General features: G+C 40.9%; 1 protein-coding gene across 4 annotated transcripts in view; it reads left to right on the top strand.

The window, feature by feature from the left end:
- Positions 1–12,635: 12,635 nt before the first annotated feature.
- Positions 12,636–18,515, top strand: part of LOC149796795 (ATP-binding cassette sub-family E member 1-like) — a 33,041-nt gene continuing 27,161 nt past the window's right edge. Inside the window, exons 1-4 of one of the 4 annotated variants that reach the window (XM_089961446.1) lie at positions 12,636–13,108; positions 15,078–15,240; positions 16,403–16,488; positions 17,099–17,196. In XM_089961446.1, coding sequence (XP_089817572.1) covers positions 15,105–15,240; positions 16,403–16,488; positions 17,099–17,196 — 320 coding nt within the window. In that variant the 5' untranslated portion in view covers positions 12,636–13,108; positions 15,078–15,104. The remainder of the gene's footprint in view (positions 13,109–15,077; positions 15,241–16,402; positions 16,489–17,098; positions 17,197–18,515) is intronic. The other 3 variants (XM_089961447.1, XM_089961448.1, XM_089961449.1) reach the window with 3 other exon arrangements.

Genomic DNA, 18,515 nt, shown 5'->3' on the forward strand with positions numbered 1-18,515 from the left:
ACTCTTCGGTGATGCTACTTTGGGTGGGTCGAAAGGGTGGTTTGGAAACGGATTTACGTGTCCGATGGGCTACGGGAGTAGAAGTCGAAGGTAGTGGTGGTGGTGGTGGTGGTGGAGGTGGCAATGGAATGGCTTTGGTTTTCTTTTCTTTTTTCGGTTCTGGTTTCCCTTCTTTCTTTTTTACTTCTGTCGAAGGAGGCGTGGACATCATCTTTTTAACCCAAGCTTTCATTTCTTCTCGTTGGGGTGTGGGGGACGGGGTTAACAAGGATGCTGCAATCTTACTCGAAATGGGAGCTGCTGACGGTGTTTGAAACACTTCGCGCATCTCTTCTTCCTCAGGTCTTTGTGGGGTAGCATCTCTGGTGACCGTTGGGGATGGTATTGGTGGTGGTGGTAATGATGATGATGGTGCTGGACTTTTCATTAAGGTCTTAAAATCTTTCAGAGTGGGTAAAGCTGTTTCGTCTAAAGCTTTCTGGTGAAAGAGTTGCAGTCGTTGCAAGAGTTGACCGTACTTTTGCGATTTTTCTGTTTCGGACAAATCTTGGCGATCCATCAAGGACTGCAATTCGTGTTGTAACTGGGACATTTCGCTCAAATTGGGATTGGGAGGTAAATGCGGGGTGCGTTGTTCTTGCCACCGATGGTATTCCATCCATCGTTTGTAAGGTACTAAAGCTAGTTTTCGTCCTTCCATGGGGTTGTCAGGGGTCGATTCTGAGATCTTGGGACTTCCGAGGGCCTTTTTATCTTGCTCCCACCAGTCCTCCCAACATGGTTCCCAAGACTCCTTTCAGTATGGGGCCTAACAAGAGAGATAAAATGCCTCCACGTTGGACCAACATCTTCTTTTTTTGACGAATGGGAATTTTCTTTTGAACCATTTTTCGAAGAACGTGACGATGTTTGCCTAAGCATTGTTTCTGGTGTTTGGACAAAGGGATCGTGCCTTTCAAAACGTTCAAACAACATTCGCACACGGTATCGATGACCTCTTTGGAGGCCGTTTGAATGAGTTTTTTTCGTAGGGGTGGAGAAGCTTTGGACAGGACAGATAACATGTCCCCATGTTTGGCTAAACGTGGTGGTAGTCCTTTTCTTTTCTTTCCTTGGGGTTTTCTGGAGGGTGACATCTTTGCTTGTGGGTTCCGGGACATTCACCGAACAGACACTAACGTCGATGACTTAACACACACCCTTTTATCTTTTTTTCTGGGACTATCGCTTTGTCATAAAGGTGACAATGTTTTTCCCAAAATCGCCAAGGAATCCTCCCCTTTGTTGACGCCTCTTTTTCTTGGAACGACTGTGTCTTTTTTTAGGGTAACGTCGATGCTTGGCTAAGCGCTTTGTCGGATGACGCGTCTGCCTTTGTCTCTTTCTTTTGTGGCTTCTTGGAGGTGACATCTTTTACAAGTTCACTGATACCCCGACTTGGTCACAGGTCTTTTTATACTGGAACGCGTCGCCACTGATTGTCTTTACGTCGTATCAGTTTGAGGACAGGCATGACACGTCGTGCAGGGGTACGCAAAGGACTAAATCGAGCCAGTTCTTGCTTGGACAAATCCAGTAAACTTTGTAACATGCCCGATCTTTCATGGACTTTGATTTTGGGAGAAGGTACTTTGTGAGCAGCAGCCACTGCCGCTAAATTGGAAGGTCGTGCCACTGGGGAAGTTCTTTTGGGGGTCATCAACGGAGAAGTTCTTGGTGTGATCAACGTCTCCAAGTACTCTTCAGTTCCTGGTGACATCAACGGAGAAGTGGACAAACGTGAGGCTGCCGGAGACGCAGTCACCGCTGTGGCCGGTCGTGGTTTGCGAGTGTAAGGTTGCGTCCTGGCCGAAGTGCCTCTCTTGCGACTAGTTTTCTTCTGTGGACTTTTCTTTTTCTGAGGACTTTTTCTCTGTTTCTTTTTTTGGGGGCTTCTTTTCTTTTTCCGGTGTGGTGTCTGGTAAGAGGAGGGTCCTGCCATTGGAGAAGTTATTCTTCTTGGGGACCTGGTCTTTTTCTTTTTCTTCTTGGGGCTTCGTTGAACTTTTGTCTTGGGGATAACTTTGGGGGCATTAGGATCCCATCTTAAGAGTGAGCGAATGATGACCCCTCCTAGAGTACCGCTCCCTCCAGGTTTCAAAATGATTTGTTTTTTGGTTTGAGTGTCAATGCGGGGATCGGCCAGTTGGACCAAGGCGACTTTGTTTCGATCGAAAAAGCGTTTGGTTTGATGAGGAATCTGAATGATTCCTTGGAGTAATTGACGTGCCGTCACCGTGAACCATCGTAAGACTTCTTTGAGACTAGCTTCTAAGACACGAGCTCGTGTTTGTGGATCTTTTTCTCGACTGATGCCATACAAGGCACGAATCAATTTGACGGGAAGATGCGACTGAAGGGACGTCATGTTCACACTGTGTGAGACAGACGAAAAAGGGTCTGAGGTTTGTATAGATTTTTTTATGGGGAGTGAAATGAAGTCGAGGACGGAGACGTGTACAGGACAGGCCCTCCGTCTTGGCACCAGTGGTGAAACAAGTGGGTACGAAATCGCAAATCCTCGGGGGTCGTAGGTTTCAAATCGACGAGTAAATAGGCGTGTGGCGTTTGAGTGGCATCGTCGTACGCCTGAGTCAGCCAAGGCGTTCCTAACTGTTTGGCTAAGACTTGCACTTGCGATTTATCTCGAGGGCTTTTAAACAAGACCACATAATGCGCATTGAGACTGATGGTGCGATGCGCTTTACTTTGTTGAAACAAATTTTGGGTGATGTAAACGACACTGGCATTACGGTGATGCCCTTTGCGCGTGAACCACAGTTTAATTTCTTCTTCGTCTTCTCCTAACATGTCGTCGAAAATGACCAAATGGGTTTGACGGGAGTCAGAGACGATGCCGTCGTCTTCTTTAGGAATGCCTTCCACAAACACGATGGAATCGCCTTGACTTTCTCGCAAGAGGCTGTACGCCGATTGCCACTCTTTGTAACACCACACGATCCGTTGAGGGGGCCGATCGATCAAATGATGTTTATGTTCGATCAAACGTTTGACGAATTCGGTTTTGCCAGAACCGCTAGGTCCAGCAATGAGCATGTTAAAGGGATGGCGAAGATACAAAGCCTCCCAACTGGCACGATCAAAGTGTTCGTCGATGACTTTGACAGTAGAGGAAGAGGGAGCAGAGACAGCAGAAGTAGCCATGGTGTGAGAAATGTCACTTGTGACACGAAAAACAAACAAGACAAGAGTTTATATACTTTTTCAGAACACGTTTATTCAATGTTTTTTTTTATCAAACATGAATACGAAAGACAAAAATACATAAAAGCCAAAGGCTTAAGTACAAGGATAAAAGGCACATGATAACGATGAACGTGGAATAAACACAAGTGTCTGTACAACAACCATGTGTTTTGGGTAATGTTCTAACCAGTTCTATAGTAGGGGGTAAGGTCACACAAGTGTCCTCCCGAAAGGGTCTTTCAGGTCTGTCCACGACAGTCCTGTCCTGGGTGACGGGTTCTTCTGGCACCGTCACTAACATGGGTTGAAAAGTAACTTTTTTCCTTGAACAACTCTCGTGCATACTGGGCCACTTCTTGGGTCCAAGCCTCAAAACCCCATTCTTTCCAGGCACGGACATCTGTCCAATGGGGATGTAAGTCACAAGCTACACACACATCGGCATACACGTCTTGGGTAGCTAAAAGTTGACGAATCTTTTTTTCCTGTTGAGGTCGATAAGTATCCAGATGAAAACGCAAGGCTTTGAGCAAAAGGAGTTTTTCGTGACCATTTAAGGCCATTGAGGTGGTAAGTACTGATCGTAAAGAGTCCACAAGGAATCGGCTGGTAAACGAAATCCCAAAAAACAAGTCACTAAGACACACACCACTTGTCGTCCCAAATTGAATGGATAAAGTTCTTGTAATAATCGATGGTAATGATCCACGGTTTGAATATGGTCATTGAGTTCCTTCCACGGAATCTGTTGGATGACATGTGACATAAACCGTGGCATGGCAGCCTGTTTTTATATTCTCTTTTTTTTGGATGCAATACACGTACTTTCTAGCCAGAGATCTTCGTTCTCCAGTAGGGAATCTAAATCTTGCATACTGTAACCGAAACGTCAGAGTTCGTTTAGGTGTTTCCTCTTCCGCTAAGCAGATTCCACGTAAAATATGTTTGTAATCCTTTAACTTGTCTTCCTCAATGCGTTGCACTAGGTGAATCTCGAAGTAACCATAATCATGAACATGTCGATCATTAGCGACCTCAAAGTTTTGAACAATGTCTGACCATTGAAAGAATTTCTGACGAATCAGTTCTCTTATACCATTCAGGTACCAGTGGTTAAAGATCTGATGACGTATCGGATGCAATTGTTCTTTGCGTTTGACTTGTAATTTGACCAGCTCTCGGTAAATGCATTCTCTCAATTCCACAGGCAAGGCACGAATGTTCTCTAGCAAAGTATCCATGAATAGGTCATACTAAATCCTCCTTGGTCTGACACAAGAAATGTACTGTTTGCACAAACATGGTTTTAATTCATTGTCGAATCTAAATCGTTTCACCACTAATTTACACATTACAATTCGTTCAGAAGTTTCCTCTTTCACCAAGTTGACATTGCGTGAAAGATGTTGGTAATTCGTTAACTCTTCCTCTGGAATTCGATGCAGTACGTTTACAATGTAGTAGATAGAATCGTCAATACCAAACCATTCCTTTTTAAAACCAGGAGGTCGTTGATCAATGTCTGTCCAATGGAACACTTTCAACTCAATCAGTCCTTGTATAGCCTGAAGGTACCAGTGGTTCAAACACCGGTGACGTAACGGATGCAATTGTTCTTTACGTTTCACTTGTATTTTGACCAGCTCTCGGTAAATGCATTCTCTCAATTCCACAGGCAAGGCACGAATGTTCTCTAGCAAAGTATCCATGAACAGATTATTATGGTAAGAAGTTACTTCAATGTCTCGGTCCCACTAAGGGTAAGTAATGACAATTCGGTGACCATCGAGCATGTTCTACGTAGGCCGAATCTTGCGGTTCCCAGTGGTGAAGTGACACACCGCAACTGAAGCACTTGACTTTATCTCCTTCGCCCAAGTAGAAAAATCCGGCTCTGGCTAATTCTTCGGGGGTCGGTCCTCCCAGATACTTTGGCCATTTTCCTTTGAACGATTGAAGACGATTTTCAAAGTCGCAGTATTCCGACAAACGCACAGGAAACGAATATTCGTCTTTCACAGGTTCGTTTCGATGAGGGTTGAGTGACATGGGTAGGAGTTTGCTCAGGGCTGGATGACATCCGTAGGGGGGTAGACGTGAAGGTGAACATTCCCCTTTAAAACGAAACCCAGTAAAATGTCCAAGAGGACGAGCAGCATCGCTTTCGCATCCCACAGGTTTGACACGCACAGCATCACTTTCCATGATAGGGGTAGGGGCACTAAAGTTCCCATGATGCTTTACGGCATCGCTCAGGTCACAACGTACAGCATCGTACCCATCGCAAGGCTCACAATCGCATTCCACTTCCGAAGCCTCACACTTGAATTGTGCCCTTCTAAACAACTTGTTCTGTGTTTCTCTGAAAGTATTCATCTTGTTCGCTCGGTCTTGGTAGTCACAATGAACTATCGATCTTGACCATAGCCCCTTTTTATACTAGTCACAATGCAGTCTCCAGCTTGTACATCTTTCCTTTTTTACGTTTTTTATGTACTGTTCTGGAAGGTACCGTCTCTAAGGTACCGTCAACATTGTACCGTAGTGTGATGGGTGGAAAGGCCATAGAAAGGTAAGGGCAGTGCGGAGACCATCGAGTATGTTCCAGTATAGCTGAATCTTTATAGATACATAGATCCATTCGTAACTTCAGTCCGCAAGTGAAACACTGTACCTCGTATCCCAATCCTGACTCAGGTCCCAAGTAGACAAATCCTGTTCTAGCTAAAACATGCGAAGAAGGTAATCCTTCCCTATCCGTAGGCCATTTCTGATACGTGTCCAATCGACGGGCACAATCACAATAGTCAGGTAAGAAGACTGGAAAATGGTAGGGTTTGAACTTGGAGTTCTCATCGGGTTTCTCACTCGATTCTTGCTGTGGCGAAGTCATCTTTCTGGTGGGTAACTATCCTCTTACAACCAATGTTTTATACCAACGTGTCCATACGGTAAGGTGAAATGATTGGGAAGTCGAACTCGCTTCTGGTATACGATTTGATAGACTTTTTCCAAGGGTCGACTGACGATGTGGTGAGTGGGTAAACGTACAATTTTGTTCGGTTGGTAGGTGGTCACTTTAAAGTTTCCATCCTGCTGTCCCGATTGCAAGGCTTCTTTCAATACCCCAAAGTTGACCACTCGACTGGTACGATAATTCAGAGTCAGTCCTTTCACTTTGCACGTCGTGTGCACTTCTTGTTTGTCCCGGTATTCGTAGCCGTAATTTTTGGGACCACCACTGACGAAACTTAGAATCTTGTCGTCGGGATGCTCGTCTGTCCAGGCTCCTAAACGGTCTCCTTCGATGTTAGGGTGATGTTGAATCGGGTGATGGATGTAAATGCAACTGTCCGTGTCAAAGTACAGGACGCGTTCTTCTAACAGTTCTAAAGCTTCGTACAATTTTAAGCGAGCATGAGCTGTCACGTAAGCCGCAATGATGACATTTCCAAAAGGGTCGTCTTGTACAAAGTCCAGATCTTCTTCGTAATTGACCAAGATCAAATTCTCTCGAACGACGTCCACGTGTTTCATGTATTTGGTTTTGTCGTGAATCATCTGGAAGTAGCGGGAAGGTTCTGTCAAATATTCCGTCTTGGGTAAACACGGTCGTTGTGCCATTTTACCCCACAAGCAATTTAACATCACTTTGGCAAACGATCGCCTGCCTTCGTTTTTCTCGATGTGGTCTAAAGTGATGCCTTCTTGTTCCCGGTATTTCTCTTTGAATTTTATTTGGTCTTCGGGAGTGTGACACCAGGAAGGATAGCCGCTGGCTTCTTGCTTCAGTTTCAAAAAGGCATCCACGTAGTCTGCGAAAATGCCTTTCTGAGTAGGGTCACCCTTGTGGTACTGTTGTGTCTTGGGAAAGTGGCAAATTTCGTACACTTCTAACAGTTGGTATCCCATGTCCAGAGCTTTGAACAATTCTACGCTGACCCAAGTTCCCGTCAAGGCCCGTTCTTCCTGGGTGTGCTGACAAGGCTGATCTTGGTTGCACGTTTCGGCACAAGTACGGCACAAGGGAAACATCAGTTTGCCTTGACAATGGTGAGGTAAGACGGGATGGTATAGGTTCGTGGGAGGCAAAACTTTACACTTGATCAAGCCTTCGTATTGTCGAATGTTTTTCAGGTCGATGTGTTCCGTCAGCAATTGCGGGTGCCCTACAGGAAAGCGACAATATTTGCACACGTAGGGATACAGTGAACACACGTCCAAGTATTTGATTTCTTCTCCTTTCTCTTCGTCGGCTTGGTACAGCAAACAGGTGGCATTGGTCCTTCCTCCGTACAAACTATCCCTCGGGTTCAGCGGGTCCATGAACTGGTAACTTTCCACGAGGCGTTTAAACTCGGGATCGGTTTTCATACGGTGATCGTATTCGTGTTCCCACATTTCCACCACTTGGTATCCTTGCTGTTCTAACTTTAGGCGCCGCTGACAAGTGTCCTGGTACAAGTCTTCCATGGTCCGTTGTAAAAACTGGTTTTTAGTGCTACGATCAGGGTAACAGACGGGACATCCGTGAAATAAGCAACCGTTAAACTCGTACACGATCTTGGGGTTTTCTAAGTCCCAGCCATCTACCGAATACGTTCCGATGGTCTTTTCGCCCCCTCCGTTGCGGGCATGCTGAATCCACTTGTCTTCCTTGTCGCACAAGTAATGTAACCAACGTAGGGCTTTGACCGAGCATTGACGTTTGACATAGTGGGTCGTTTGAGGGCTGATGACAGCCACGGTCTTTTCAGGCATGAATCATTGTCGATACACTAAGGAACACGCTTTGGCAATGGTGCAAGCTTCTTTCAAAGGATCGACCCCTCCGTGTTCCATGAACAGTTCTCGAAATTTTCCACAGCAACGCCGTAAAATGTCCACGTCGGAACGACAATACTTTAGCATTTCTTCTTGAAAGTCGAAAGGGTCCGAGGCGTGAATCTGGTACCAAGCGTAGAAAGCTTCTCGTTGTTCGGTAGGCATGTTGTCGGGGTCGTAATAGTGAGCCTCTGGTAAATGGGGTAGAACGGCATGTTGGCTGGCTTCCGTATTGAAAAAGTGTGGAAAGTACCCTTTAGCCATTTCTGTCATTCCAAACGTTTTAGGCATTCGACTCAAAGGCATGGCCAAATAGCTCATCGAATCTTTAAACTGTACTTGTCCCACTTGCATGAAAATGATTTTGGCTCCGTTCAAAGTGACTTTAGGACGCTCGGTGCCATGTTCCGTATAGTACCTCAAAAGAAACTGTCCATCGTATCCGGAGAAATTGTGAGCCATCACCGTGGCATGGCGATGACAATCTCCGTAACGTTCGATGTCCTCTTGGCTCCACGTCTTGTCGACGGGGTCTAAGACCCATCGGGCAAAATCGGCTAACGTGTTTGGTCCCCGAAAGATTTTTTCACGCCCTCCGGGAATCTTGCTGCAGTGAGGGCAATGACTGAAGATAGGTTCTTGAATGCACTTCTCGCACGCTTGATGAGCCACGCAGAAATTAGGAATGTGAATGCCTGTTTCTTGCATGCATTCGAAATCGAAAAAGATGAAATTGCCTTTCTTCTTGTGACCGTCCTCTTTCTCTGGTGGGGGTTGGTATTTTTGCACGTAACATTGGTGTTCCAAGTCCACGATGTGGTGACAAATGTGACATTTTTTCTTTCCTGAACATAAGTGTGCCTTGGTATTATTGGTACGTATGACTTGTTCACACGTAGGGCACAATCTCAGCAGTTGACAAGCACATTTCTTCTGTGAACCTTGTGTTTTCAGATGTTGTTGGTAACAGGTAGGGCTGACAAACGTGCGCAGACAAGTTGAACAAGGCACTGGTTCTTCGCTCAGACAGGGTGAAGAGGCCAAACATCCTGAGCATTTCGATCCACAATGCTTGTGTTGCTCTCGATTGTTATAACCATGGTCACATTTCTCACAATAATAAACATATCCCAGGAATCCAGTGATACTGGTAATGGTATCGAAATGGTCATCGTGATGATAAAGGTGAATGTATTTTCCGTCCTTAAAGTCTTGCCCTCGAAACAACAGAGGTCCGCGCACTTCTTGAGGGTGCACTTTCAAGGTGTATCGTGGAGCTAGAACATCTTGCAATTTTTGCATCTCAGGAATGCCACAGGGTGTCTTTGGACAGGCCAGCTTGTTGCAACAGGAGTTCTGCTTCGTTTCGTTGTTTGGCTCGGTCCGATTGTCGAATAGTTTTCCAGGCTCTTTTCCATTCTACCGTGTCGTTCTTGTTGGCATAAGTTCGTCCCACCACGATGGCACGGGCTAAACACATCTGGTCTTGAGGGTTGTGAATTTGGACGAGGCTCTTTTTGGTACTGCGAGGTTCGTTCACCAATAACACCTTATTGCGTTGTCCGGTCCCTTGAGGAGGAGAGACGTGGGTCATGTCCAGTGTGGCTTTACCATCGGTGATGTCAAACTGGTCATTAGATTGTTGTACGTGTTGAATCTTGTCCATGACTTTGGAAGCGGTCAATTCTGCAGGGGTGCTAAACTCGATCCAAACAGGGGATTTCAAACCGTCGTGTTGTATGGAAAGTCTCAAGCGATCGTCTTCTTTGGGTTGACATTGTCGCTTGAGTGCAGTGAGCAAAGAATCCCACACCCCAGTGATGAACACTTCTGCTTTCTCTAACGGCACTTCAGCCTTGAAATCTTTAAACTTCACCGTGTATTTGTAAGCCGTGGTTCTAAATTTTCTAGAGGAGCGCTTTTCCGTCTCTCGAATGGAATAGTACTTTTCAGGGTTGACTAAGGGTGGTGAACTTGGTTTAGAGGGTTCTGATTCTGGTTCACTCATGTCCTCTTCAAAATCACTGGCATGAATTTGTGCCAAGATTTCAGCCCTGGTACGAGGCGATAGATCACGTTTCTGCCTCTTACTTTCTTCTTCTTCTTTCTTCTCGAATGAATGGGATCGTTTCATCTTGAAAGCAAAAAGTCAAATGACTCAAGTTCAAACACCATGAGCTACTTTATAGTCATAGCAGACTAGCGTATATAAAAGGGTGTGTGTCTTGTTCTTTTACTATTCATTTCACTCTCAAGCCGAGCACAACGATGGAAGAGACTAACCAAATCGAACGTTTCGTCAGAGCTTTGCGAGGGGTCATTAGAAAATTCTCTTCAGACCAGCCTACGGACTACTCTCCTTCCTTTCGAGATAAAAGTCAGGATACTTGCTATATCTGTCAGAAGAAAGGGCATTGGTCTTCAGAATGTCCAGACCGTCAAAAAAGAAAAAAAAACAGGGGATAAAAAAGACAAAAGTCAAGATACCTGTTATTATTGTAAAGAAAAAGGACATTGGTCTCCAGATTGCCCAAAAAAGAAACAAGAGGAGTCAGAAGAAAAGAGGAATTCTTCAGAAGAAGAGAGGTATTCTTCAGAGGAAGAGAGGGATTCTTCTGAGGAAGAAAGAAGACAAGTGAAGAAAAAGAAACAGGAGAAAAAAAGAAAAAGGGAAGAAAGGGAGGAGGAAGAAGAAGAGGAAAAGAGTGTGACGGTGAAAAAATTCAAAAAACAGAGAGACTAAACAAGGAGACAGAAGAAGTCAATGAACTTTTCAATTAAAGTGTTATGTTGTGAATTGTGAATTGGATTGTAAAAAAATGGAGAAAAGAATAAATGAATGATATAAGGTAAGTGTCTTTGAGTTTTGATTTTAAAATAAGAAGCTACACTCACGCACTCATACACAGACACGTACTATAAGGGTAAAATGGGTGAGTTTTTTTTTTTTTTTTTTGAGTTATTGGCAAATTGAAATTGTATTTCTTTTCGAGAAATGTGGGTGGCCCTGAAAAGGGCCTTTTTTGTGGTGAAGGGGTGAGTTTAAGCAATCAACATTAACTGCCTTAAGCCTTTGCCACGGCCAAGGCCTACTTCTGGACTGCGTAATGTTGATGATGATAATGATTGGGTTGAAATCACTAAGGGTGGTACGGTAGGCTTAGTCACAGGGTTGACGTGTTTAGCTCGGGAAGGTCGTATTCTCTTCGGTCGTGATAAAGAAGTCTGATACATTTGTTTCAGACTTCTTAACTCCGCTAAAATGTCCAACAGTACCGTGACCGTTTGATTTTCACCCTCTTGTTTCTTTGCTGCTACTTCTTCTTGCTGTTGCTGCTGTTGTTTTTTTTCTTACCTCTTCTTCTTGCTGTTGCTGTAGGAGAAAAGCCTGTTCCGCTTCCTTTTGTCGTTGTATAAATTTCTCCAATTCTTCTTTCTGTCTCTGTCTAAAATTCTCCACTTGCGGTAATGAAGAAGGTAACGAAGGTTCCGGAACAAATTCTTGCGAAGAGAGAAAATCCACAAAATCCCAATTCACCTCTTCTGAAAGTAAGTCCGAGTTCCCTTGGGCAGTCTCCCCTACTGGTGCACCCCATTGGACCGTTTTCTGAGTTTCCGTCATGTTGAATCACTGTTGCATAGATTGACTGCACACAAGCGTTAGCGAATCTATATTGACTACGTGACGTCACAGACTGCTCTCTTCGGATTGGATGCGGGCTAACTGAATTTCGTAACGCGTGTTCGGATTGGTGAATGAACTCAATCCGTTTCAATCCTACCTGTGCCTATAAATAAGCGCCGTTCACTGCATTGATTCACCTGTTCTCGTCGCTTCAAGATGTGGACCACAGTTGAGTCATCCACCCTTGTGTCTTCCATGATGTTTCGGACAGACTTGCTCATGTATGTCCGATCGAAGTGGACCGTTGTCCACAGGACAAACACCAGCCTGTGGATACGTAGGATCTACGTTGAAAGACAAGGATGCCTGAAAAGAGTGCTGATTTACGGACCAACAGTGAGACGTAGCCTAAGGACAAGAAGAAGACCAATGCGGTGCCCTTTATGTTAATGAATACATTAACATAAACCCAAAGGCCCTTTTCAGGGCCAGCCATATATCTCGAAAAGAGATAGCCTTTACATTGCCTACCCCTTTTTTTTTAAAAAAAAAAAAAAATCCCATGTTTAATTCCCCTTGTACGTATATTAACCCACAATTTATTCCCATGTTAAATTTCCCTTGAGGCTAATCTGACCCACGATTTTTCTTCATGTTAAATTACCCTTGAGGCTAATCTGACCCACAATTTTCTCCATGTTAATTTCCCTTGAGGCTAATCCTACCCACGATTTTTCTCCATGTTAAATTTCCATTGAGGCTAATCTGACCCAAGGGTGTTTTTAATGCTAATTCCCATTGAGGCTAATCCTACCCCCTTCACTACTTGTGTGCAGTGTGCTTCTTTTGGAACTGCGTGGTTTTTATAATGTTGTGTTATAAAGTGTTGACGAAGAAATACGAGCCATGTTTCAACCTAGTCCTAAAAATCAATCCCCCAAATCTGTGTTGATACCGGTGGACCCTCAGTTAGTGTCATTACAGGCGTGGGGCTTATTTTTCGGCCTAATTTCAATCGCTCACGTATCTCTCGTAGTCAAAGCGAAAGCCATAGAGGATGGATTCGTAAGGGAGGCAACTCGTATATTTTCTCAATTTGGAAGGGTATGTGAAGCTGATGGTTGATTTACGTCCAACTGTATGATCTAAGTCAACTCTATTAAATATAATGTGTCGACAAAAGCAAAAGATTAGGTAATGTTTGTCAATTACAACATTTTCTCAGAATTTCAGGTACTTTAAAATATTAATTCTAAAACGAAACTGCGAAGGGAATTCACTCAATATTGTTTGAGCAATTGTTATGATCATGTCATTCTCTTTCTTTGAATTTCCTCGAAAATATCGAGGAATAGCGAAGTTTCATTATTTTCTTTACCTCCAAGTTCAAGACGAATACTATATAACTGCCAGGTATAACACGAGTACTTTAAGATCTGGAGAGAAATTGATCTAGTTTAATCTAAAAGGTGCCTTATGTTTTTGTTAACTGTTGTATCGTAGGGGAGGTAAGTCAAGCTATTATAGTATTTCACAACACTAGGAAATATACGAGTAGCAACGCTATATATATATATATATATATATACACATATATACCGGTACACTTAAATGATAAGTTTTAGTCATTGAACATCAAGATCTACAATACAGGTAAATGTTAATATAAGCATTCAACATGTAAATGTAAATATAATCAGTAGTAGTAGTACATTGTTAACATAGTAGTAATAGTAGAAGTGGTAGTAGCAGTAGTAGTAATAATAATAATAAATCGGTTTCACTCCCATTCCCACTGCTCCAGTGCCCAAGTGGGTAGAGCATCTGCCTCGGTAGCAAGAGGTCGTGGGCTTAAACCCTGGCTGAGTCATACGAAAGACTGGCACTAACAGCTGCCGCTAGGCGCTCAGCATTAAAAGGTTAGTGTTAGGACTGGTTGGCCTGGTGTCAGGATAATGTGACTGGGTGGGACATCATGCTACATACCTACGGCATGATACCCCAGTGCTAGACTTAACTATAAACTGCCACACTGCAGACATCATAGGAATATGGCTGAAAAATTGTTAAAGCTACATTAAAAATCCTAATCACTGTACACACACACACACACACACACACACACACACACACACACTTTCATTCCAAGAACAAGCATTCAGTGGAACAGATGATTGTAAGATATGTCTCATGAACCATAAAGGAATGCATTTAAGACGGAAGTTGCTAAAGTGTATGTCAACATGGTCATGTAGGTGCATAAACTCAAATTAAAAATTAATTGTTGTTCTAAAATTTAATACTAATATTGCATAACCAGAGTCCATTTAATACCAATTGCTGAATGATCAACACCTTAAATTTCATAGAAAACTGTCCAGACAAATTATTGATGCTATGGACTTTTACAATGGTAGCCAGGTACTAAACTTTGATTAGAAAACAGTACATTGGGTTCATCTTGGCAACTAACACAGTATGATTTTTTTTTAACAAGCAAAGCATTAATTGTGACAGTATATGAATTAAATATGTAAACTTGATGGGCAACTTTAGAAAAGTGATGAAAATGCAGTGATCACCACAAACAGTATAATTTTTAGAATGAACATTAACTTTAAAAGTTACATTGTCTGATTCCTCCTTTTAATGTTTGTTTTGTTAGGCAGCACTGGTTTGAATGCATTTTGCATGCTACATTGTAGTTGAGAGATTTGAGCAAAACCATGTACATTAGATTCGTGCACTATAAATACTTATATTGTAAGTGTACTAGGCCCTTATTCCATTGTACCTGGCTATATAACACCTGTAACAGGATACACACCTGTGATACTTTCAGAGTACAAGACTGTGTTATTTGACAAAATATCCTGTTAGACTTAAGTACATTTTGTGAGATCTGATTTTTTCGTAGGTCAACCATGTACACTGATGCAAAAAACAAGCTGATGTTTGAATTTAGTTAGTGAATTATAATAAGTAGTGGATTGTAAATAAGATGCACTTAATCATGTTTTAAATTATTCCTATTTAATACGGTTTAGAAGTTTCTGGAAGTTTGCAACTTGTTAAGAAACACTTTGAAGACTTTTTTTTTAAAAGAATATCACCAGAAAAAATGTTAAGTTGTAAATTTATTATTTTGTAAGACATTGAACTTGGTGAGTGACAAAGACAGTCACATGGTCCAAACGTTCTGTTAAATTTTCCTTCAGACACTGAGATATCGCAGGTATGGTTATAGAATATAGAGAAAAAGGTAAAACATAAAAGAAAAATGAAAGTATTATACTGTATGTCACTTTTGTCAGAAATGTTTAATCACGTAAAACAGCTTGATATGTCACAATGATAATACAGTGTCATTTTCATCTATCAGGAAGAGGGAGAGAAGCTGTAAAAAAAAATGCTGCAAAATTCAAACCAACAGTTGGAAACAAGTCAGGATCGACCAACGAGGATAGCCATTGTGAACAATGATAGGTGTAAACCCAGTAAATGTCGACAGGAGTGTAGGAAGTATTGTCCAGTTGTTAAAATTGGTAGGTAGATACTATGTTTTACTTTTTACGCTTCAATGAATCAGTGGTAAAACACTCACTTTGCACCTCAAGAGTCCTGAATTTGATCTTGGAGCAAATATATACAAGAGTCTGTACCGATTCATTATGGCTGTTAAGACTATTAACTTTATGTATCAACAGCTTGTACAGATCATTAGCATTGGATGCACAGTATATGGCTTTCATATGTGTGTTCATTGGATACACAGTATATGGCTTTCATATGTGTGTTCATTGGATACACAGTTTATGGCTTTCGTATGTGTTCATTGGATACACAGTATATGGCTTTTATATGTATGTTCAATGGATATACAGTATATGGCTTTCATATGGGTATTCATAGGATACACAGTATTTGGCTTTCATATGTGTTCATTGGATACACAGTATATGGCTTTTATATGTGTGTTCATTGGATGCACATTATATGGCTTTCATATATTTTCGTTGGATACAAAATGCATCGTGCAAAGGGCATACTATTATTAACTCATTAACCCCTGGCTCCTCATTTATGTATCAGGAGGTAGTAGCCACCTAGCTTCCAAGCTTTGTAGTGTCAAGGTCATTTAAGATAGATGTAGCTCTGTAATGAAACCAAATAATCTTGACAATCTAGTTGCACTACAAAATACAGAGGGAAAAACGTAATTTTTTGGACTCAATTTGTTTTTACCAAAAATTTGCCTGTGGTTGGAATCTGATTTTGTGCCACATGTTTTACTTTTTGGCCTCGGATCTAAAGCAAATCAGTCTGAACTGCACACAGAAAGGTGAACCTTTGCAAAATGTAGGATAAGATGGGCATTTGGAATAAAGAGTGGTCTGGATACGAAAAGGATGGGTCCGTTAAGCCAAAATAAAAAAATAGAACTATTTTTATCCTTCTGCTCATGCACGAGCAAAATAGCCAACGGAAAATGATGTTTCTAACACAACTAGGCATTAGGCTAACCAGAAATCTCTTGGAAGTCAATGTATTAGGATGCATTCAGAAATAGCCCGCAAAATGTGTTTCCTATTCGTGTTTCATGTGAAAATGACAAAAACCTCCAGGGGTTAATGAGTCAAGTCCTGATTATATATTTGTTGTCTGATTATTGAAATTGATAATAAAAGTATCTTTGTACTGTTTCAGGTAAAATGTGCATTGAGGTTACACCAGCAGACAAGATTGCTTTCATTTCTGAGGCACTTTGTAATGGTTGTGGCATCTGTGCAAAAGTAGGTTTCCATATTGGTGCATTTTTTGTACTTACTATTGATTACTATATATTTATTACTATATATTTATAAATAATTATGATTTTAGTCAATTCTTTTGTGTGGATATTGTTAAAAAATCATAAGACTGAAAATTAATATTTTTTGTGTGCATTGTTATATACAAAGAGGGTACGAAAATTAACATGCAGTATGGTTGATTAGGTAAATTACTTGTATCTCCTTTACACTTTCTGTTGATTTTCCTTAATTTGAATTGCTAGGAAGTGGCATGGTTACACTATGTTATAAATTTTACTCATAATGCTTAATTTATTGCATCAGATACCATCTAATGTTATTGAACACAATTTCCATTCTTGTATGGTAAGGTTTAATGGATAATGAATCTTGCCAATAGAAGTAACTTTGATTTGACAAATGTAAAATGGAACAAAACATTACATTAAACCCTAAATATTTCATTTTTCCTGCTTTTAGTTTTTAAAAGTCTAAATATTTTCACTTTTTGGAATTTCAAGTGCTTGCTGTAAATGTATATACAGTTTGAAAATTGATGTGAAAAATAATTGTGATAAAACTTTATGCACATATTTCTTTTCATTGTTAGAAATGTCCATTTGAGGCAGTGAAAATAATCAATATTCCAAGCAATCTAACAAAAGATGTAACACATAGATACAGCGCCAATTCCTTCAAGCTACACAGGTACTTTACTGTAAGGTATTAGTCTAGTTGGAAAACTTACCCTGAATTTTGTAATTTCAAATTAAAATTTTCTTTCTGTAACCTGATTCACAACTTTCTTTTAATATTGAATGCTAGTTCTGAACAGGGTATATTTTATGCTTAACAAATCAGTTAATATTGAATGCTATCTTTGAATAAAGTAAATTGTATATTAAGAATTCTTTTTTTCTTTGTCTTTTACAGCTAGTGAAGGGTTTTAAACTCATGTATACGGGCCAATAAAGGATCTTTTAAGCTGTACATGGATTTTCTTTGAAAAATTTGCCAGTGAATATATGTGTCTTATAATATTTCACATACAAAAATACATGTTAGTGCCATATGACTTGATGATTCATGCATATTAGAATTACATGATTGGAATAAGGAGACAAAGTGTGGTACATTCAAACTGTTGCTTTAATATGTTGAAATCATAAATCAGTTTAATCATGTACAGTCAAACCTATCCTAATGGTCACCTTTATTCAGCTGTCACATGTTTGTAATGTCCTTTCTAATTTTACCCCAGCAGAAGATATACAGCAATAACTATTATTATTGCATTTACTGTGTATTGCCAAATAACTATAATTATTATTATTATTGTATTGCTAAATAACTATAATTATTATTTTTGTATTGCTAAATAACTATAATTATTATTATTTTTGTATTGCTAAATAACTATAATTATTATTATTATTATTATTATTGTATATACTGTGTATTGCTAAATAACTAATCATAACTTTTACTCAGCAGTCACCAGTTTATTAGTAATTCTAATTTTCCTACAGCAAATTTTATATATTAATGTCCTGTATTTAATGATCACCTGTTTTCCTCAGGCAGAAGCCAGGTGTTGCCCAATCAAACAGTGGTTTCTCCCTGCCTTAAGTGGCCACAAGAGTGTATTTATATTGACTGTTCAGTAAAGCAAACTGAATTTTTGCTTCAGGAGGAAGGCATTTGTTTAGATAAAGGATTATCAAGCGAATTGATGTGCACACTTATCTCGCTTTTACTCATAACTCCAGTCACGTTGACAGTGTAAAAAGGTGTGAACATGCAAAATCTGAAAGTGAGGCAGTTTTTATCTTTATGGCAGGGTTTTGAAGCAATTCTGCTTTGATGGATGGTGGAAAAATAGTTGTGCAATTGCAGCAGAGATGGAAATCACCTTTTGTGCCAGTGTGATGGGTATAGTTAGGTGTCTTCATTTATGTGCCTGTGAATTAAAACTGTATCTGAAGAAATAAGTTCATCTTTAAGAAGAGATACAAGTTACATCCCTT

Source organism: Sinohyriopsis cumingii, chromosome 6, assembly GCF_028554795.1.
Source record: "Sinohyriopsis cumingii isolate HCF-2022 chromosome 6, ASM2855479v2, whole genome shotgun sequence".
Taxonomy (NCBI): domain Eukaryota; kingdom Metazoa; phylum Mollusca; class Bivalvia; order Unionida; family Unionidae; genus Sinohyriopsis; species Sinohyriopsis cumingii.